The sequence below is a fragment of the Megalobrama amblycephala genome, linkage group LG21, assembly GCF_018812025.1.
Source record: "Megalobrama amblycephala isolate DHTTF-2021 linkage group LG21, ASM1881202v1, whole genome shotgun sequence".
In the NCBI taxonomy this organism is placed as follows: Eukaryota; Metazoa; Chordata; class Actinopteri; order Cypriniformes; family Xenocyprididae; genus Megalobrama; species Megalobrama amblycephala.
Genome location: NC_063064.1, coordinates 6,193,300 through 6,216,277, shown reverse-complemented (window position 1 = coordinate 6,216,277; position 22,978 = coordinate 6,193,300). Strand labels below are relative to the sequence as shown.

General features: G+C 40.5%; 1 protein-coding gene across 1 annotated transcript; it reads right to left on the bottom strand.

Moving 5' to 3' along the window:
• Positions 1-1,821: 1,821 nt before the first annotated feature.
• Positions 1,822-8,628, bottom strand: LOC125257183. The gene is made up of 10 exons (XM_048173656.1): positions 4,769-8,628; positions 4,559-4,625; positions 4,319-4,428; positions 4,076-4,176; positions 3,914-3,970; positions 3,544-3,777; positions 3,316-3,451; positions 3,008-3,192; positions 2,771-2,876; positions 1,822-2,631 (listed from the first exon to the last, which is right to left on the bottom strand). Exons 1-10 carry the CDS (start codon positions 5,045-5,047, stop codon positions 2,554-2,556), a joined length of 1,353 nt encoding a protein of 450 aa, XP_048029613.1. The 5' UTR covers positions 5,048-8,628; the 3' UTR covers positions 1,822-2,553.
• Positions 8,629-22,978: the final 14,350 nt, after the last annotated feature.

Sequence of the window (22,978 nt, the reverse complement as noted above, 5' to 3'; positions counted from 1 at the left end):
GATTAAAAAAATATATTATTAGTTAAATAATAATATTCGCCCACTTCTTTGTGATAGAAATGCTACAGCCACTGTAATTTCTTCAACAAGAATATGTGGACATTAAACATGCAAAGACAGAGCGAGGGTTTAAACTTTTATTGATGTATTATCCTGTGTAAGCGTAGATTTAAGAATAACATTATGTAGCTGATGCTGTATTATGATTTTTAAATAGTTTTAATAAACCATGCATCCTTAGAAAACTGTCTAATAATGTGGTTCATGGATGTGCGTCCATGAAATGCTTCTCTTCTTGTATTGACAGCCCAACCTATCGGTCAAGTGTTTACCATGGTTCAAAACGCAATGCATAGCACAATACAATAATTTAAATTATAATATGACATATATTTCATTAGTATCAAATCAGGCAGATGTGTTGATTGTGGTCAAACTATTAATGCAGCGTTAAATGTATAAATAACCCTTAAATAGACAAAACTTTCAGGTTTGTGAACATAGGCTAGCCTACCTGAAAGAAATTGCCAGAATTTTTTTCTTTTTCGCTTCTTATCGCCAGACAGCAGTTGCATTTTCACGGGATTAGTTCACGTTTTCAGCCAGCAGCAAACTCGAGGTGAGGTGGAGCAGGGCGCGCGCGCGCGGGCATGAATGGCGTGTCGCGGAGTGAGGGCATCTGAACTCGACAAAGCCGACCTGATATAGTATTTTTTTTTTTTTTTATACAGTAAATATATTTGTTTGACAGGGAAGCTGTGCGCAAACAGTAATATATATTCATTTATAAAAAATAAAAATAAAAAAACACCCCAGAAAAAAAGGCACTTTCTCTCCAGGAAGAAAAAGGGCAGGGGCTCAAGCCCCTTTTTTGTCTATGTGTGCCAGTGCCCAAGGAAGTCGGCCGGAAGTTGAAGTCGGCCGCGTGCCGCCACTTGTAGCAGAACTTCACTTGCGTTAGCATCCCATTGACTCCCATTCATTTTTGGCGTCACTTTGACAGCAAACTTTACATCTGAGGCGTTTAAAGACTCAATTGTCCATTTTTATTTCTAAAGATACACGACAATTATAAAGGGCTCCATTACCTTCTATGTTACATTAGACCCCGTAGAAACAGTTTTTGTAAAAGTAGGCTAACGATGCGTCTAACCACTCGACTCTTTGTCGCACAGTAGAGAAATACCGTAAGACAGGAGGAGAAGCTACAGGCAATATATGCATAACTATTGGCGTACTGGCGTTACATTTTAAAATACTATACAAACTAATTAATCAGAATACTTACTCCTGCTCATCACGCCAAAGAACTCCCCGCTTAAGCTCGCTGTCTCTGCAATAACGAGGCAGTGCACGCACAGCTACTAGAAGATTTACATCTGTCAGACAGGTGTGACGTCATCAAGTATTTGATCTGCGCGTCAGAAACGGAAGTGCTAAAAATCGCTAAAAATGGGCTTCACTTGTCTAAATTGAGTTCCAATGGGTCGCTGTGTCCATTTCTTTTACTGTCTATGATGTGTGCACGTGCCTGCCGCGTGCACATGTTTACATGACAGCAAACTCGTGTTTGATTTGGTTAGTGCAAGATATGCCTGTCTGTATATATAACCTATATGTATATTGTTACATAGTAAATTAAAATAAAGTGTGTGTGTGTGTGTATATATATATATATATATATATATATATATATATATATATATATATATATATTTAAATTGATAAATTATATATATATAAAATTCTATATATAATTTCTTATTTTCTTTTCTGTCATACTCAAATTCTTGTTAAAACAAATGAGACATGCTTATTCTGTGCATTTAACACTTTTTGTGTGAAATTTTATTTAGTTTGCCCATCAAAAGTGTGCTTTCACTTTAATTGAGCGTCAGCAGCGCAGCAAAAATAGACTCGGCGCCAAAAGCCCCGCTTCACTGCTGCTTACGCGCTGCTCCTGCTTGAGGCTTACTAACTGCTCTTGCTGCATGTGTGAATGCATCCATTGGTTAACATGGGCGCCAAAAAAAATACGCGCTGCTCACGCGCCGCTTACGCTTGCAGTGTGAAACCGGCCAAGTTGAACGTTCGCCGATTCCCACTTCCTTCCTCCCTAGACTTTATACACTGGGGACGAAAGCCGAGAGGAAGGAGGAACGCACTGCCAAAGAGCCCTTGTCGCGGTGTGAAATCCGCGATGCCAGCAAGCACTACTGAGCAGAGTCCGCCGCCATAGACGCTCAAGGCGGTGGGCTGGAGTAACTTTCCGGGGGGACGGACGAACTCACTGCCGTCCACCTGGGTCGCCGCTTGTGCCTGCTGTCATCCGCCATGATGGGGAGGAGCAGGGAACGGGGGACTCCTGCCAGCTCCCTGAAGCCAGAGGGGCCTTCGCATCTACCAGGCAGCGGAGGAGTTTCGAGACGTCCACCGAGGGTATCCAGCACCACCGCCAGGCATCGCGGAAGAGGGCTGGATGGCAGTGCGTTTTGGGAACCAGACCTTTACCTTCTCATCCTTCCATCTCCTTTCATCACACCTCGTCGGTTTTCACTCTTGTTTCTTGGTTTCCACTTTCTTTACAACCTTTTTTGGAGGCGGGCTGCGTGGCATCAGCTTTTTTCCGCTCTGCAATAGAGATGTGATTTTTAAGTTAGCATCACACAATTTTAAATATTACAATATTTACAATGTCACAATTTACCATTTTACAGTATTTGATGAAAAAAGTACAGGGTATGTAGTGCCAGTTCTCTGTGCCACTTACTATTTTCACTGGAGGAGCAAGAGCTCTCTCCAGAGCTTGCTCTCGTCTTCTCTGCCACCGTTCTTCTTTCAGTGCATCTAATTCAGCTTGTTCCTTAACTCTGACACTGTAAAGGAGAGAAAGCAAGAGTGAGATTATTAAGAGGTCACTCAAGCCATAAAAATACTATAGCCACTGATGATCATCACTGTAGCTTTATCGCTTTCTGTCATGAAGATATGTATTTTTATATCTTACTTTTTATAATAGTCTTTCCAAAACTCCATTTGTTGTTTGTGGAGTGTCTCAGCTGGCATGTTTTCTTCCAAGTCAAAACTCCATTCTTCGAATTCGTTCAATATCAGGAATAAAAATTCAGGGCAGCCGAAATGGCCGTAGCTATTCCCGTAAACTTTAGCCAACTTCTCAGATATCTGTTTGACCTGGTGAGACAAAAGCAAAATGATGAGATGACATGTGACAGATCAGCCATACAGTGTTTTATTACATTTAGATGTGTGTGATGCTGTGTCGGCTTTAGATGGTTTAGATCGTTGTGCACTCACTTTCGAAGAGACGACGCTTTTATTGTTTAGATTTTTCTCAAGTATGACTTGAAGTGATTTTAGTCCCAGTTGTCTTTCTTTAATGATGGTAGCGTTCTGTACAAATTCTTCTTTAATGCGGTCTGCCTTTTCTTTCCTGCACAAAAACACACAAAGCAAAAAGAGGGTCAAACGCTGTTACTGTCTCCAGTTCAGACAGTGTGAAGAAATCAAACCCAAGAAACTTACATCTTTTCAATTTTATATTGATGGAAGTTGATGAACTCCAGGTTGTCATAAAACTCATCCACTTCGTACATGTAATGCCACAAATATACTTCAAGGTCCATCCCACAGTCCATCACCTCAGAGTCCTCAATTTCTGGAAGATCCATCTCCTCAGGGTTACTGTTCTCTTCCTCTGGCTCTTCAGGTTCTGTCAGAACCATCTCTTCCCTTTTTATTTTAGGCTCAGAGACTTTTCTGAAACAGATTACAGTAACAGAGATGGCTATGAATAATGTTATCAGAAGCAGCACTGTTGTACTGTCGTTCTACACATGTAGAAATAGAAAAACATCAGTTGTGCTCACTGGCACGCCATTACTATTGTGCTGACCTTTCAAGAGCTTCAGGTTCTTTACCTTTCAGCTGTACCCTGTTTGCATTTGGAGCCCTGAAACATGATGAAATGAAAATCAGTGTCTGATAATCAGAGCTATACAAAATCAAACTGGATTACTTACAAATAAACATTTAACAATTATGTAAAATTAATTACTTTGTGGCTTTCAGCTCTCTTTCAGGGGAAGCACTTTTCTCCTGAGATGGACGTTGGCGCTGAGGACAAAGGGCCTCTTTTATTTTCTCCCGTTCAAGAAACTGTGAAAGAAAGAGAGAGAGAGGTTTTTGAAACACAATTGAAACACCAAATCCACACAATTTTCAAGAGGTAGACATTTCACATTTCAAAATATCATATTCATTTGAACTGGAACAATCAAAATATACAAAATTCACTTACTTCACTGCGACTCTTTTGTCTGAAAAGATCTGCCTCGAATTGCACGGTGCTGGCGCCGTATGCCACTACAGGCTTCTTCACCCCCTGCGCTTGTGGGTATGGACACAGTCCTGCATAAAACATCACATTTATTTCATGTTAATATGGTTTTCATGAAGGAACTCATGTTTACTCCATATTTAAGTGATATGTTTTGAATTCAAATGTAGCAACCGGTTTGAGATTGTTCGACTAGCTCACCTCTGGCTTGGGAAGGGCCAAAGATCGGAGGAAGCTTGAAAGTGGTCTTACTGTTGTATTGAAACTCCTGTTGATGATCAATATGAAAAAGAAAACACATTAATACTATGCTTAACACATGAATGCAAGCTTAATATTAATAATGACTGATGAGGCTTGAAAAAAAAAACAAAAAAAAAAACACATTCAGTACTATGATAGCCTTCTTACCCACACCGTCGCAATGTCTTCAGTGGATCTCTTAAGCAGCAGATGTGGACGCAGTCTTGGTGTTTCTGCAGCACACATCGACACAATGCCTTCAGTGGTTCTCTTAGGCGGCGGATGTGGACGCAGTCTTGGTGTTTCTGCAGCACACATCGACGCAATGCCTTCAGTGGTTCTCTTAGGCGGCGGATGTGGACGCAGTTCAGGCAACAAAGGTTGCGCCGTCTGAGCAGGACTGGCAGAAGCCAGGGGCCTGAGCCGGCGAAACTTATTGCTGTACATGTTTTTTTTTTTATCTAAATAGGTATCCTGATCCAAAATCCTACAATGAAGTAAAATTTTATGATCTGAAACCGTACGCAGATCAAAAATGTACACTGAACAATAATCGTACACTGAATGAAAATGCAGATTCACAATCAGATACTGATAGTTAATCGTACACTTGATTCAAATTGCACACCGATCAAAAGCTATAGACTGATACAAACTGCAGCGAGTCAATAGATTGATCACTCAGTAAACTCAGCACCGGCTTTTATAAGCTCTAGTATTGTGACGTCACCAGTAGAACGCATACTATGACGTCACGCTGCAGCGCAGCCGATTTGTTTTGATTTAAAAATTGAAATGGCTTGAGTTCAGACTGTAAGATTCTGAGGTGCGTTCCATTCGACCGTAAGTGGACTGCGAAGTGGACTTCACAGGGTATTTCGCCATCTTAAGTGAGATTCCATTCCGAAGGGAGCGAACATGTTCAGTTCGAAGGGCACTGCGAGCGGCATAGGGAATAAGGGAACATCGATACATCACTTCACAGGAAGTAGAGAGGTAAAATTACCCAACTGTCATTGCGCAACGCGTCACCAGTCAGAACTACGATGGAGCAGAGCTGTTGAAAGAGTTATTAAACGGCTCTCCGATGGAGGAATTTACATTTGAATTTTGAGTAGGCCCCTATTCATAAGTTGTGTTATTATTATACGAACGAAAGTATGAATGGTTATGGCAATGAGTGTATTTCCATATTTTATTGTATGAATAGGCATGACAAAGTAAAAATTGTTGAAAAGCAGTTGAGGCTCTGTCCTTTTTTTTTTTTTTTTTTACTTTTTTTTTACTTTTTTTACCTCAGTGTTTACTATGTGGCTGTCCATGAAGACCCAGAATGAAGATTACATTTTCATATGGCATGACAGTTACAGCTTCAAATCTGTTAAGAATCAATTTAAAATTCCAAAGTAAATTATATTTATGTTATATCATAATCTGCGCGACACCGTCGTTGACTTTCTTTGATGACGTTTGCAGTGCGTTCCAAATGAGCGATTACTGTCAGCGAAGTCCACTTCAACTGATATACCGTGCTCAGGGAGTAGGGAGCAGTGAACACTGCGTAGGGACCCTGTCGAATGGAACGCAGCTCTGAAGAGCATTTTTGAAGCGAAAATGAGGCCGCTGCCATCTTAGCATGCTGAATCGAAAATATGTGAATGCCATTAGTTGACTAATCACATTTATATTTAATTTCTTAAATAGCCTACTGGAGAGAATAAACTATAGCTAATGACACAGCACTCAAGCGTAAAGCTTGCCATAAAGAACCGGCAAAAGAAATTATGAATCTGACAAAAAACAGCAAGGAGACATTTTAATTGTTTATTAATAAACTAATGTTTTCTGAATCAGTGTCGACTGCAAAGATGAAGCTGACACCGACTCTCATCAGCTCCGCATGTGGACGCGCCTGAGAGAATGCACATTTCATTCGGATTACATAATCAGAGAGATCAAAAAGATTACAAATTTGAAAGTGAGAGGAGGTAATATCTGTTAACAAGTAAACTAAGATAGTCCAATCACAGCGAGTTCTGCGATAAAGTCACAGCCAATGACAACCCAGCTGAACAGAGGCGTCACACTTACTTGTCCGTTTATGGTAAATGACGACAGCTCTTCTTCGGTTCCGGCTAAAGGGAAAGATTCCTTAAATATGTAATTAATCTAACTAAATATAATAAAAAAATCACATTTTAAAACGAAAGACTCCTTTGTGTAGTTAAACTGATGTATACATATATTTGAAAGAGATATAATTGCATCTACTAAAGTGCTTCTAACATTTACAGTAAATGTGTAGTATTAAAGGTATACATTTAATCACTCATTTGTACCATTCTCCACCATTTGAACTCTTGGAATTAAAATATAACAAAAGCATAATGAATGCACTCAATTTTGTAATCATATTCCAACATTTAATGTCAAAGACAATTGTAGTCCCCAAACTACTGCACAAATCAGTATAAAAATCAGTATAAAAATTGTGAGGAAATATCCAGTTACAGAGGCAATCTATTATAGTGAAACATAACAAAAAAAATAGATATGATGAAGTATTGTTTTTACAAACCGAGGGGAGATAAAATTTCATGTGAAAATATGTTTCTTCCCTTTAAAGAATAAGGGAAAAAAATAACAATTTACATTCTCAACTTTAATACAATATCCTTGTGATTATTGTTCACTATTTACTGTAACTAAATGAAAGGCAAATTTAAATAGTTAATGCATATTATAAATGTTTTCAGCAATAAAATGCTTCTATAAAATACATTCAAGGGTATGTTACATTTACATTATCCAGGTAGTGATATAATGACACCATAACCATAGATGTAGTTAAAGTGGACATTTACTATAGTGATCACTGTAATAAAAGGTTTAATGAAGCAAAATGCAAGACATTTTCAAGTCCATCTAAATGTAAAGGTAACAAACTCACAGAATAACATCCAGTATGTCAATGTGTCATTTCTGTAATACTCTATCAGCACCAAACAGAATTACATAAATATTGATTGTTTTCAAAGGGTTTTCCTGAACACTCGATCTTCAATTGTTCGGACAAACACCTGCTATACACACATGCAGAAATATATATTTGACTATCGCATCATGAAGTCACTCCATGACTAGAACTAGTGCAGGGGTATTCAACTAAAATTTAAAGAGGTCCAGTTAGAGAAAACTTCTTAAGGCAAAGGTCCGGAATATACATTATAAGTAGCCTAGTAGTTGTATATCTGCATGTAATTGATTCCTGACTGTCAAATCAAATGAATTCAGTACAATTCAAAAACGTTTTGACAATATTTATTGTCACGTAAAATAGAACTGAACATATATGTAACTGTAGATATGTTCTCTCATTAGCTAAATAAAATAGAGCTACATTTCAAAATATGAGAAAATAAATAAACAAAAAATTGTGCATGTTCAAACTTAAGCATGTTCTGACTATGAGTAAAGTTTTCAGAGATTTGAATTTCCCGGACCAATAACTTGTGAGGAAAATTACACAAATAACACCTCTTTTCAATTATTTCACTCTCCACTGCTGGTTATACTATAACACTTATTTTAGAAAAAAAATTTTTTTGCATTTACTTTTTTGTATTTTTTATTATGAAAAATAATGAATAACTTCACCATAATACACTGCACTATTGACATTTTTCCAAAATAAGTGTTGTAGTATCTACTATCAAGACATCAGTGATGTGTGATCTGAATTTGGTGACAGTACAGTGTGTTACAATGAAGTTATTACATGTATTTTTCATAATGAAGTTCATAATTTCTTAGTGAAGTTATTGAATATTTTTCATTATAAAAAAATTATTCAAAAATATATTTTTCCAAAATAAAGAGTTGTAGTATAACCAGCAGTGATATGTGAACTGAATTTGGTGACAATGCAGTGTGACTTGGGTAAAGTTGGTTTTATATTGGCACATTCGGACATCCGTATTCAATAGCCTTGTTAATCACACTACATTGGACATTCAGTGGACATTCACAAGTAAATATGCCATTAAAACAATACTTGCCTATTTTGATCGACTGTGAAAAATGTTGTAAGTTGACAATCGTTGGTTGTCGATATCATGTCGCTGCTTAAAATTTGCAAACATTAATTTATTGCACATTTATTGGAAAGTCTGAATTTATCAGAAGTCCGAATGTGCGAATATAAAACCAACTTTACCGAAGTTGCAGTGTGTAACATTTAAGTTATTGACTGTTTTTGTAGTTGTAGCTGTGTTGTTGTTGTTGTAGCTGCTTGTCTACATTAAAAAGAGGTGTTATTTGTGTAGTAACATCGTTTATCTCACGAGTTATTTATCCGGAAAATTTGACTCTGTGAAAATGCGGCCAACTTTACTGTTTCTCTACCTATCTCCGTCTCACTCGTACTTTTCTCAACTTTCTCCGTCTCACTCGCCTGTTTCTCCCCCTTTGTTTTGTACATGTATCGCTATCTTTCTTTTTCTTTCTACCGTCTTTTCATGTGTAACTTGCCTCTAATTCTCGCATCTGTCTGCACTATAGAGTCAAAGATTACCTCCTGGGATGCGCGGACTTGATTGGCTGAGTAGTATCACGTGGGATAGCTTAACTCGCATGCAATTGGTCTGTGCGTTTCATCATCATAAACCTTTACCGTAAAGACTACAAAAGCTGCGCCGGTAAAATAGCGCCCCATCAGGTTTTAAATCATAACCTTCTGTTTTGGTTCGGGTCCGTACAGGACGGCTTCTGGGTCCGGACTCGGACCGCGGTCCGCCTGTTAGTGACCTCTGAACTAGTGGATGGCAATGAATAAGTCTTTTACCAAAACTCTGGATGAGCACTAGTACTTCTTTGATAAAGGCAACAATGCAGAAAAAGATAAATTACTATTTTCAATATTGGTTCTGCACGTTTCATAAGGAGGAGTCCATATGAAGACTTTTAAAAACTGTGACAGAGCAAAGGGTGCACCTCCCTGGGCACATCCTAAGCATGACCAAACAACACCCAAACGCAGTTATGAAGTGGACACCACCAGGAGAATACAGGGGACAGGGAAGACCAATGAAGATGTGGAGACAGATGTTTCACGAAGACCTGAAGAATGTCGGTGTCCCATGGTGTGGAGAACGGGGCCACAGATTGGATATGTTGGAGGACACTTGTTGCCCAATGTGCCCAGCACAGCACTTGATGATGATGTTGTGAGTTCATACATAACTGTAGGATTTGTAAGTGTTGCATAATTAAATGTTAAATGCATTTATGTAATAAGTTCACTAATGTGTGGGCATTTCCATGGTTAAAGGTATGTCTTTAATAGCAAGCTATATTTATATTTAAAAAAAATAAATAAATAACATGTTTCACATGCAAGCAAGACATTATCAGCAGTGTAACTGATAATTGAATATCTAATGTCATGTGACGAGTCAAATGAGGTGCGGAGAGACATCATGTATCATTGGAACATTCTGGGCCCAATCTAAAATCATTTTAAAGAATTCAGTGGAATTAATATAAACTTTCTGACAGTGTGTGGGACGTCTGACTGTCCAAGAAGGGGCACAACTGATTTACAAATATGGTGATAAATATGTACAGGAATTGACTTTAATTTAAGACTTTGAAACTATTTAACAAATGCTTATTAAAATGTAAAGGGTTAAAACCAACACACACATACCATTGCAAATATTTGCCTCTGCAGCTTTCTGTCTCCTCCGTTCATTTCCAAAAGGCCCTTTTGGTCTTTTCAGCTGAAACAAGAGAGAAAAGAAAATATTATTTATAATACATAGGATTATATATAGGAAAAAAGTACTGATTGACCTTACAATTTTTGGATTTTACATTATTAGGCATTAAAAGCATGGTAAGTGTTGTGGTTACTCTGTATTTACAACAAATATCACATTAAAACTACCAATACTGTGGTAAAAATCATGGTAAGTGTTGTTTTTACCATACTACAAATACCATTTTGAAACTACACTTGTACTACTTTGAACCTGATATGAATATGATTAACTGATTGAAGGTCTATTGCACGTCACGTGACAGTTTAATCACCTAGTTTATAAGGTTCTTTAATTTAGAAAGCAATGAAAAGCAAAACCTCCGCGGAGGAGACAGATAATGCAGTGACTGAACATGAGGGAGCTAACGTTAATCTGATTAAAATCGGCAAACAAAAAAAACATTATATCAAACATTAGAACAGCGTATTTATGACTACTTACCAACATCTGGCACACGTGAACTGATGCCAAATATCGTGATGTGTTCTGAATGAGACGTGATTTCGTACCAATAAAACTCACGTCAGTTTTTGACGCTAAAGGATTCTCATTGAAAGCAATGGAGTTCCCAGTTCGTCCACAGAGTGACGGCGAGGGCACTTGACCATGCTTCAATTTTTGACGCCTCGGTGAGTGAGAACGGGTTGGTGTACATATACTGGTATGTATATGATCTTTATTTCATTTTTTATCTCCATGTCTGTAAAGAGCTTTGAGATGTTACCGTTTTTTAAAATAAAGTTTATTATTATATTATTATTACTCTTCAGCACAATGGTAACTCCAAAAACTACCAGAAACCCTTTTAATTTCCAAAATAACAGAATATTAAACTAACTGTCACAGAACCCTTGTTTCCCTGGACTTCATTTCCCAAGATCCTCCTGTTCTCCACACCTGCACTCACTTCCCTCGTCAGCTCCTCATCAGCACTCATCACCTGCACCTGGACTCTATTGTCAGCACTCCCATATATTGCACTCACTCCCTTCACTCCTCGTCCGTTCTCTGTTTTGTTAAGATGTATGTTTGGTGATCTCTGCCTTCTGTTTAATAAATGTATTGTTCGTATTGTGGAAATCCGTATCAGCCTCATCTCTACACCAGCATACGTAACAGAAGAACGGAACCAAAAACGACTGGATTTTCCACAGGAAAAAAAATATGGAGACTTTCACCGGCTCCCTGGATCCAGCTCCTCCAACGCCTCTCACCCTGACAGCCAGCGATCGCCTTATCGGGCTCCTGCAGGTAGGTCGTTCGCTGGAGAGGTATGTGGAGGAGTTCGTAGAGCTCGCTTATTTGACAGATTGGTCGGATGCTCAGTTGATCGACCTGTTTTTGGATGGACTGGATGAGAACACTACTCGCTTTATTGAACCTAACGATTACGTTTCCTTAACTGATGCTATAAATTTAGTTTTGTATTTAAATTGCTCCGAATTCTTAGTCCAAGAGGTTCAGAATTTTGGGTGTTCCTCTCGTCTAGTCCTTCCAAAAACACGGTCAGCCCGGCCAGTCTGCCAAGCTCCGGCTTCCTCCGCATACCCTTCCAGCAAACTCCCTGCCTGCCCCATGCTGGACCCACATTCCTCTACTGGGCCCAGTAAGCGGAGGAGGAGGAAGAAAGCGGCTCCAGTGTCTCCAGAGCCCGCTCCAGTGTCTCCAGAGCCCGCTCCAGTGTCTCCAGAGTCCGCTCCAGCCCTTTCCGAGCCTGCAGCTCCAACCCTGTGCGAGCCACCAAGTGAGGTGGCCTGGCTTATAGACTTTTGGACAGAGCCAAGTTCTCCAGTCTCCGCCGCCGAGCAAGCAGCGCCAGTCTCCGCCGCCGAGCAAGCAGCGCCAGTCTCCGCCGCCGAGCAAGCAGCGCCAGTCTCCGCCGCCGAGCAAGCAGCGCCAGTCTCCGCCGCCGAGCCAGCTGCTCCACCAGCTTCACCAGTATCCATCCTGCCTCCACTCACACCTTGTTCACTCGTCAGCCTGCCCTCCCCTCTGGACTACACTCCTGCGTCTCCGCTCCGTCACTCCGTCCCTCAGTTCCAGTTGGCCTCCTCACTCCCCCCGGTGTTCGTTTTTGTTGGCTGTCCTCCTGCTTCCTCTGCGGCCTTCTGGAGCCCCGGCTGCGCTTCGGTCGGCGGAGCCTACGGTTCCGCCATCTCCCGCCGGTCCTTCAGCGACGCCTGGGCTCAACGCCTCGAAGGCTTCGGCTCCTGACCCGCCATGGCTGCCCGCTGCACCTGACCCGCCATGGCTGCCCGCTGCACCTGACCCGCCATGGCTGCCCGCTGCACCTGACCCGCCATGGCTGCCCGCTGCACCTGACCCGCCATGGCTGCCCGCTGCATGTCTGCCCGCTGCCCCTGACCCGCCATGGCTGCCTTCAGCCCTTGACCCGCCATGGCTGCCTTCAGCCCCTGACCCACCATGGCTGCCCCCTGCCCCTGACCCGCCATGGCTTTTGAACCTGCCCTGGAGACCTCCACTCCAGTCTGCTCCTCCCCCTGCACCAGCTTGAGGTCTCCAGGGCGCCCGCCCCCCTCCCGGTTGTTTCATCTACGGCGCGAGGACGCGCCTACCGGGAGGGGGGGGTAATGTCACAGAACCCTTGTTTCCCTGGACTTCATTTCCCAAGATCCTCCTGTTCTCCACACCTGCACTCACTTCCCTCGTCAGCTCCTCATCAGCACGCATCACCTGCACCTGGACTCTATTGTCAGCACTCCCATATATTGCACTCACTCCCTTCACTCCTCGTCCGTTCTCTGTTTTGTTAAGATGTATGTTTGGTGATCTCTGCCTTCTGTTTAATAAATGTATTGTTCGTATTGTGGAAATCCGTATCAGCCTCATCTCTACACCAGCATACGTAACACTAACAGATTGCCTCCTTTATTAATATAGAGCAAAACACATGAAATAACACTTAATTTTTTACATTCGCTCTACTCTAACCATCAGAAGCAAAGCATGCTGGGAAACAGAAGTCTGTTGTAACCACTGATTGTAACTCATTTTGTGAATGAGTCTATATATGCAATACATTCACATTTATATGGGAACATGTATGTGCAATATGTAGACAATAAAGGTTAAAACTTTGTTTTGGTCTTCATTCATAGATAATGTTATATACACACACATACAGCCATATGGTCAATATGATCAATATTGCAGTATATAAGCACTAGTTTCCCATATACGGAAATGTATTATGTAATATATCGCATTATTTTTTGCAGCATATTCCCATATATTTTTGTTCTGTAAGGGTGAATGGCGTGTGTGCTTGCCTATCCAAGGAGCCCAAAAATTATATGTTGGTGATACCTGTGATAGAAATATTTTATGTAAACATGAAATGTACAGAAAATGTAGACTAAGGATGCTCAGGTCAAAGACCAGTCATATGATTAGCTTAGATCATTACAAACCAATCACCAGAACAAATCACAATAAAGAAGACACTGATTTTTACTCAACTGTAAGACTTAAATGTGCATGTATCTTTCTATTCATTGAGACTCACTCTGTTGTTGTGACGAGTGACCTCCTGGCCGTAAATAAAACTTAATTTCTACAAAGAGCAACTTGGAAGTCGTGTCAGATATAATGCTAAGGAATAGAAGTACTAAAGATTCTACGCTCAAAAGACCACAGCAGAGACAGTGATAGTGTTGGAAGACTATAGAGTCGCCCTAGGGGTGAGGCTGTAATACTCGGAGTTAGTATTAATGATCCTGTGTCGGACCAGCGTACACCTGAGAAGGACGGTGAGAGTGTATAGATGCTAAAGACCTGTGTGCTCATGTGTGATTGAGGTAGTGATAGTAGCTTCTTGATGGGACGCCGTCACCTTACTTTGGGAAGGGAATTACCTCGAAGTGTTGGAAATGTATTAGAAGCATTCGAGAAGGGAATTACCTCGAGATACTGTAGTATTACTGAGTATTATATATATATTATATTGACAACTGGAGGTTGTTTGAATTGTCAGTGCTGAAGTCAGATTTGTTTTGAGAATTTCCACGACATACCGCAAATGGATTATGTCTACCATCTATAAAAAAAAAAAAAATGCATTGTATTTCCAATAGTGTACAAAGCACTATGTTCAAATCTGCAACCAATCATATCACAAGACATGGCCTCCCAAAACTTTTCCAGGTTAACCTCCCCATTAAAATCTTCTGCAGGTCCCTGGATGCCACTTACTAAAAGAGTGACATAAATAGTGCATTATGACAAAATCATAAAACTGAGAAAATTATTTTAAAAAGATTCAATTATGAACAGATAAAAAATTGCAATGCAAGTTGCTTTGGATAAAAGTGTCTGCAAAATACGTGAATGTTAATGTAAATGCAATTAGCATGCGGGGAATATGACAATAGTCATACCTGAAAAATTGAAAACACCTTTTTGTGTGTAAATCCATGATCACAAGTGCAGGAATACTTGTGCTCATGATCTGTAAAGGCCTAAAATGCAAGTATGCATGTAGCACTGGGCATTTAAAAAATGGACCTGAAAAAAAAAGTGTAATAAAAAAATAATCTACACATTTGGTGACACTGAAAAGTACTGTTCTTACTGAACACAATTATACACCGATTGAAGGTTGCCTGTAGAAGGTTTCTTAAAGGGGACATATTATGCCTTTCTACAAAATGTAATAGAAGTCTCAGGCGTGCCCAGAATGTGTCTGTGAAGATTCAGCTCAAAATACCCCACAGATCATTTATTATAGCATGTTTTAAATGTCCATTTTTGAGTGGAATCAGAAATGAAGACAATGAGAAATTTATGTGGTTTTATTGTGCATATGACTGCATTCTTAATAATAGGGAGGTTAACCTGTTTTGGGAGGCCATGTCTTGTGATATGATTGGTTGCGGATTTGTTGCAAGTATGAACACAGTGCTTTGTACACTATTGGAAAGCTTGTCAAATTGCAAATGTAAATACAATGCAATTTTTTATTTTTAGGTGGTAGACAATCCATTTGCGGGATCACCAACGTATAATTTTTGGGCTCCTTGGATAGGCAAGCACACGCCATTCAGACTCTGTACTTTGAGGACCCCTGCTATAAGGTATAACTGTACTGTATATGGTAAAAGTGTTAGTTCTTAAATGTTACTTCTTCAACACTAAATAGCAGCTGTAAAACAAGTATTTTTCACTGTATTTCCACAGACAGTATTTAAACGATTAGTTCACTTTCAAATTAAAATTTCGTTATAATTTACTCACCCCCATGTCATCCAAGATGTTCATGTCTTTCTTCCTTCAGTCGAAAAGAAATGAAGTTTGATGAAAACATTCCAGGATTTTTCTCCATATAGTGGTCTTCAATGGAGCCCAAAGGTCAAAATTATAGTTTCAGTGCAGCTTCAAAACGTTCTACACGATCCCAGACGAGGAATAAGGGTCTTATCTAGAGAAACCATCGCTCATTTTCTGAAAAAAAAAAAAAAAAAAAAAAAATTCAAGTGCTCATCTTGACCTAGTTCTCTTCTTCTTCTCTATTAGAATTCCGGCAGTGTAAACATTGTTAAGTGTATTACTGCCCTCCACAGGTTAAAGTTTGAACTAATTGTTATATACTTGCACTAGCATAATGTATATGACATTTTATTTCAAACTTTGACCTGTGGAGGGCAGTAATACACTTAGCAGTGTCTACACTGCTGGAATTCAAATAGAGAAGAAGAACAGAGCTAGTTCAAGATGAGCATTTATGGTTAAAACGTATATAAAAAAATCTTTTTTAGAAAATAAGCGATGGTTTCTCTAGATTAGACCCTTATTTCTCGTCTGGGATCGCTGTAAACTGTAATTTTGACCTTCAACCGTTTGGAGGCCATTGAAGTCCACTATATGGAGAAAAAAAATTCTGGAACGTTTTCATCAAAAACCTTAATTTCTTTTCGACTGAAGAAAGAAAGACATGAATATCTTAGATGACATGGGGCAGTGTTTCCCACATTCTAATTTGTCCCGCCACAATATCAAAATGAAACGGAAATTAGGCTTGTCGCGATATTTAAATAGCTGTCTGATAATAGCGCTCTTTCATATGGCAAAAATGGGAGTCATAGAGCAAAAGAAATAGATTAGCACCAATTAATTTTTCGTGCACTATATTCAAACTCATCTGAAGCCATTTCATAGCTTCATGTGAGGGATAGAAGAATATGTGCATCGTTAAATTTAAGTTCACGGAAACTCGTCTTCCCTCCGCTGCAGCTGTCAATCATTCTCACAGTGCGTCGTGTTCGGTAACGGCAGTCAGCAGCACGCACGGTAAAACTCTCCAATATAATATATTCCCATTATAATACTTGATGTGTAGATAAAGGACTGTGGATTGGCATAAAACGACTATCTTGCTGGAGTTTATTGCTGTTTCTGAATGATGTCATCATACTGGCTACAGGGTGTCTGTTAGATCGCACAACACAAGGACTATGGATTCGCGTCACACGCACGATAACTGGAATTTAAAAGTGAGAAGAAACATATGATTAATAAACTTAACTTAGATGTAGATATAAACAGGGATTCTCTTTGTGCCATGAACTTTTCAATGCGCAGCGCAACTGCGCGCTGTGACTCCATATTGCTTCAAGCACATCATTCTGCACCCGGGATGCGCTTAAAGGTGCCCTAGAACTTTTAAAAAAAAGATGTAATATAAGTCTAAGGTGTCCCCTGAATGTGTCTGTGAAGTTTCAGCTCAAAATACCCCATAGATTTTTTTTAATTCATTTTTTTAACTGCCTATTTTGGGGCATCATTATAAATGAGCCGATTCAGGGCTACTGGCCCTTTAATTCTCGTGCTCCACGCCCACGGAGCTCGCGCTTGCCTTAAACAGTGCATAAACAAAGTTTACACATCTAATATAACCCTCAAATGGATCTTTACAAAGTGTTCGTCATGCATGCAGCGGATTATGTGAGTATTGTATAGACCCCTTAATCGCCTACATCACTGTGACGTCACCGCTCTAGTTGGAGGCAAAACATTTATAAGAACTCATAGCAGGCGCGCTAAAAGTTTGAGGTTTTGACTTTAAAATGTCATCTTGTTGTGTTTTTGGCTGCCAGAATAGAAGGAACAGGACGTTTGGTTCTTAAAAAAACAAAAGTTTTACTAGATCCCGGCAGACATTCCTTCACAGAAATCAAAAAGATAATTGTGGTTGAATGCAATATTGCGTACAGACTGGACGGAGACGATCATAAATAATGCTCGTGTTTGCAGTGCACACTTCATATCAGGTAAAATAATCGATGCATATGTAATGGTGTGTTGGTTTTATCTAGTACAAATCAGCAAGTTTCTGTTTTATAGGTGAAAAGTCGCCAACCTTCAGCGCACTAGCTAGCTTAAATGTTAAACAAACATACAGCGATAGATGTGTGTGCCATCCTTTGAATGGTCTCTTAAAATAATCCACATTGCAAGCCATAATCATAGTTAGCCCAGCTAATGCTACACTGTTGGAGAGATTTATAAAGAATGAAGTTGTGTTTATGCATTATACAGACTGCAAGTGTTTAAAAATGAAAATAGCGACGGCTCTTGTCTCCGTGAATACAGTAAGAAACGATGGTAACTTTAACCACATTTAACAGTACATTAGCAACATGCTAACGAAACATTTATAAAGACAATTTACAAATATCACTAAAAATATCATGATATCATGGATCATGTCAGTTATTATTGCTCCATCTGCCATTTTTCGCTATTGTTCTTGCTTGCTTACCTAGTCTGTTGATTCACCTGTGCAGATCCAGACGTTAATACTGGCTGCCCTTGTCTAATGCCTTTCATAATGTTGGGAACATGGGCTGGCATATGCAAATATTGGGGGCGTACACCCCGACTGTTACGTAACAGTCGGTGTTATGTTGAGATTCGCCTGTTCTTCGGAGGTCTTTTAAACAAATGAGATTTATATAAGAAGGAGGAAACAATGATGTTTGAGACTCACTGTATGTCATTTCCATGTACTGAACTCTTGTTATTCAACTATGCCGAGGTAAATTCAATTTTTCATTCGAGGGCACCTTTAAGCAGTTTGTGCTGCTGTTTTGAAGCGTTTCATATTATCATGGTTTTGCACACTGAAAGATTATTAATAGCCTATTTTGTTCTGTCGTATCTATAGCTTGTTGCCCCATTAAAAATCTGCACAATACATTTAAAATGAATGTCTTTTAATCTTACATTAATATAAATACATAGAATTTTTACATATACATATAAAGCTAATATAAATATATATTTTTTTCATTTTGTAATACAAATAGTAATTTTAAACTTTTTATTAACATTTAGATTTTATAAAATTACTGTGCAAAGTTTTTTTTTTCAAGAATTAGGCCAGCATAATTTTTGCTGCTGAATTATATAGTCACCTAGTTTTTATTTATTTATTGGTCAGCTTATGATTATATATTTTTAATCATTTGTTGTTTTTCTCTATAATGAAGTAGTGTGTTTAGTGCATTCTGGATTGTCAAAGAGTGACCATTAGTTGCACAAATACAGATGTAGATACAGGCCCCCACTAATAAATTAATTCAACAAAGGTAACCTCTTTTGCTACATATTTTTAATGGTTTAAATGTATACTCTACATGTTTGACCACTTATGAACTATCATTTAGCCTACTATATACGTGTACGTGACTATGTGCCCTACCATCACCAATAAATAAATTACTTTTAAAGCACAAAATTGTTTACAAGAGAACAAGTTTCTTCATTGATCTAATCACTTAAATTTTGGTCTCAGAATGCACCAGATTTATGCATTTAAATTTAAAACGTACAAAATTTTCCTCCGGGGGGCATGCCCCCAGACCACCTAGAGCAGTGGTCACCAACCCGTCGATCGCAATCCACTGGTCGATCTTTATCACTGTTCCAGTAGCTCGCGAAAATAACAGAAATATGAGTACAAAAATACATTACATTTCTCCAGTCTATGTACTGTATTTTTCCTGGAAGCAAATTGTTACGCACACTAAACAACAATGTATTACATGCGAGATTATGCAAATCAACACATTGGCGTAATCGTTATTGCATAGGCTAACGTTACATGACAACACAATAGTTTGCCATTGCTGTCTTTTTACTTTTTTTCCCACTTACGTTTGCCTGTGCGTAATCACACCTGTGAAAGTCATAAAAGCAGAGTGTTTGAGAAATATTTAACAAATATTTGGGAAACGGAACACTTCTTTTAAAATAGTATTACACTCACTTTACCTTCCCTCCTCATCCTGTTATCCTACCCAGCCTAGGCTCGAGCAGGTCGACAAGGAGACTGGTAGGCGTCCATAAACCCCAAGCACGTGTCTAGAAATGCTTTAAGTGGTGCATGGTTGTCAATCCTACTAGCTGAGAAACCAATACTGTCATTGTTATTGTTTTTCTTTCACCCGAAGGGAATCTTAATAACAATCACAGTCCTGGTGCTTTGAAATCCTTTTCCAAACCCCTGTCTAGAACCATCCTTCTAAATTAAATTTTACAAAACTCATTCTGCAAACAGTGTTAAAGACAGAAACTTCATTTTATAGGGAAACTGGAAGCACCCCATTATTATTCTGCACTTTGCTAAATGCTATTCTGTTGTTTCGTGCTCTTCTTTTCTTCTACTCTTCTCTAGCTGTGCTACCTGTGTGTGCTTACTGATTCTTTCCACAGAGACTCCGAGTTAGAAGCACATCCACGAGAGGTCCACAGTTGAGAACCAGTCTTACCTGCACATTTACACACTCATTACTCATTCCCATTAGCCCACACTTGACATTGCACCCTTACACCTTTGATTTGCCCTGCTTGCTTGTTTTGTTTTGTTGTGTTTTGCTCTTTTCTTCAGGTCTGTTTTAGTTTCGGGTTTAGACCTCCATCGCAGTGCCAAAACATGTCTCGCACAACAGACCCTGCTGGACACTGGGAGGATCTGGAGACCTGGCTAAGTGTTGTAATAGACAGCCTCTTACCTCAGGCCGCTGAAACACTAAAGCATCAGACACAGGACCAGCTGGATGACAACATAGCAAGCCTCATGAAACAGGACCCAAGCCAGAGCTACAGTCACAAAGAACTAGCCAAGATCACCAGCTCCTTAAGCCACACACTCATCGCCACCCTCAAACTGAGCGACAGGCAAGCCGCCCATCACCAGCAGGAGCTGACACGTGCACAACGACGCATCGAACAGCTGGAGCTAGAGGCTCAGGAACGACGAGAAGGGCCTGATGCAGTGGAACAAGGCGCCGAAGAGGAGATCAACAGGCTAAAAGAGACCCTAGCAGCTACTACGCAAGAAATGGAACGAGGCAGAGCAGACTACGCTGATCTCTCTGACAAGCTACAGTACGCAGAACAGCTACTGGAAAAAGCAAAGGCTGACTTCAGAGACAAGAACAGCCGAATTAAAGCTCTCGAAACTCACCTGAATGAGTCAAGAAATGAGGTCAGCCGCCTAAAACAACAGCTTGACTACATCAAAGAAGAGTCTGACAGTATTAAAGAGGAACTCAAGCATGCATATGAATTGCGCTGTGAGCCGTCAAGAACACGTCGGACACCGACTTCACCTTTGCCAAGCAGGACCGGCTCCCCTGTTCCTGGACTGGCACATGATCAAAAGGGGGCAGTGCCAAAACAGTCACCTGCTCCCTCCGAAGAATCCTACCTCCCCACTAAGCTAAAAGAACGTGCTCCAGCCAGCCACAGATCATCTCATGGCTTGGACCTCAGAGACCTTGACAAGCTCGCCATAAACATTGGTAAATTCACACCAAATGTGCCAGGTAGCCCAAATGTTCAGAGTTATCTGCAAGATATTGACTTCCATCTGGAAATAAGACCCAATGTCACTGACAAAGATAGACTTTATTTGCTCAGAGCCACATCCAGCTCTGAAGGACGCAGTTTCCTGGACCGGCAGCCTGCCCACACAAAGACTGATTACCACCTGCTCCGAGAAGCTCTCATCAAAGAGTTTGCCGACCCTGAGTCAGAACGAGGACTAGTGGCTGCCCTGGAAACAAAACAAGGTCGTCACGAAACTCCTCAAGTCTTCTATAGCCGACTAAGGCTAGCTTACTTCGGGTCTCGCAACGAACAGAGCATGGAGGAGGAATTGAACTTCAAAACTCTCTTCTTGAGAAACCTCCATCCTGGGGTGAGCCACCATCTCGGCGTCCTTGCCTGTCCACGCACAATGAGTACTCAACAGTTAAGAGACTTGGCGCACAAAGCCTACTGTAAACAGAAGATGGCCTTAGAAAAGGGCACCAAAACCACCACAGTTCTTGACTTCAACACACAGAGTCAAGGGCTGGCCCTAGAGGGCACCCAGCGTCAAGACCTTGCTAAGCCGACACCCAAAGAGTGGAATGCATCCTCGTCCAACAGAGAGTGGGACTCCCATACTGGTACTCGACCTAAACGGAGAGACAACCGCTGGGATGGACCACGTGGACGACAACGCTCACCTGGACGTCACTGGGAAAATTCATGGAACCAATCAAGACCTCATGAGAGTCATTGGGAGAAAACCTGGAATCAGCCAAGCTCATTTGGAAACCCCAGAGGAAAAAGCTCATGGGAATCCAAGGGAAAACGACAAACACACCCTGGAGCAACCAGCCCAAGGAATCGACGAAAAAACTCACAAAGATTCCAAGCCGACAGAGCTCAAAATGAATCCATACCAGAACAAAAGACTTCACCTTGCTGTCTTGGTCATCTGCCACACCTCCGAAGAAAACGAGATCAATTCTGACACCCTACCTCTATCATCCCAAACTCCAGTCCCCCAACTCCTAGGTGATCTTATCGAGAAAGGTATAGCAAGAAAGTTTTACCTCTCTGTTATCATCGAACAACACATCAAGGTCGAAGCCCTCCTCGACACTGGAGCTGACATCACCCTAATGTCAATAGAACTCCTTGAAGAAGTCCAAAACAGAACAAAGAGGTCTAACGGAACCTTTAAACTTCAAAGGTGTGAGCTGAACCTCCAAGCATATTCCCACACAGGCCTACAACTAAAACATGTGGCACAGATTCACCTAACGGTGGGACCAATGAACCTTGTTCACCCAGTATACGTCTCACCACTCAACACATATCCTCTCCTCATTGGGAAAGACCTGCTTAACCGCTTTGAACCCTTAATAGACTTCAAACACCTGAAGATATGGACACAAGTCCGTGAGCCTCGGCCCCTACAGTCAGTAAACTTGAACGAATTGCGGTGTCATGCCACGGACACTGCCCCCCATCCACTGACTGACGATGCAAGTTCAAAGCCAAGAGCAAGTTCCACTCCAAACAACAAGAACCAAGACCCATTCCTCTGCTCACTGCAGGCGTCAGACTCAGGTTCCCTCCGAATCATGACTGCCATAAATGTCCAAGACACACCAGTGCCTGATGCAGCATTAGCCCTGTGGGCTGAAAACTCAGCTATCAGCCTGAAGCTCTTCAGAACATTGAAGCAGACAAATCAGAG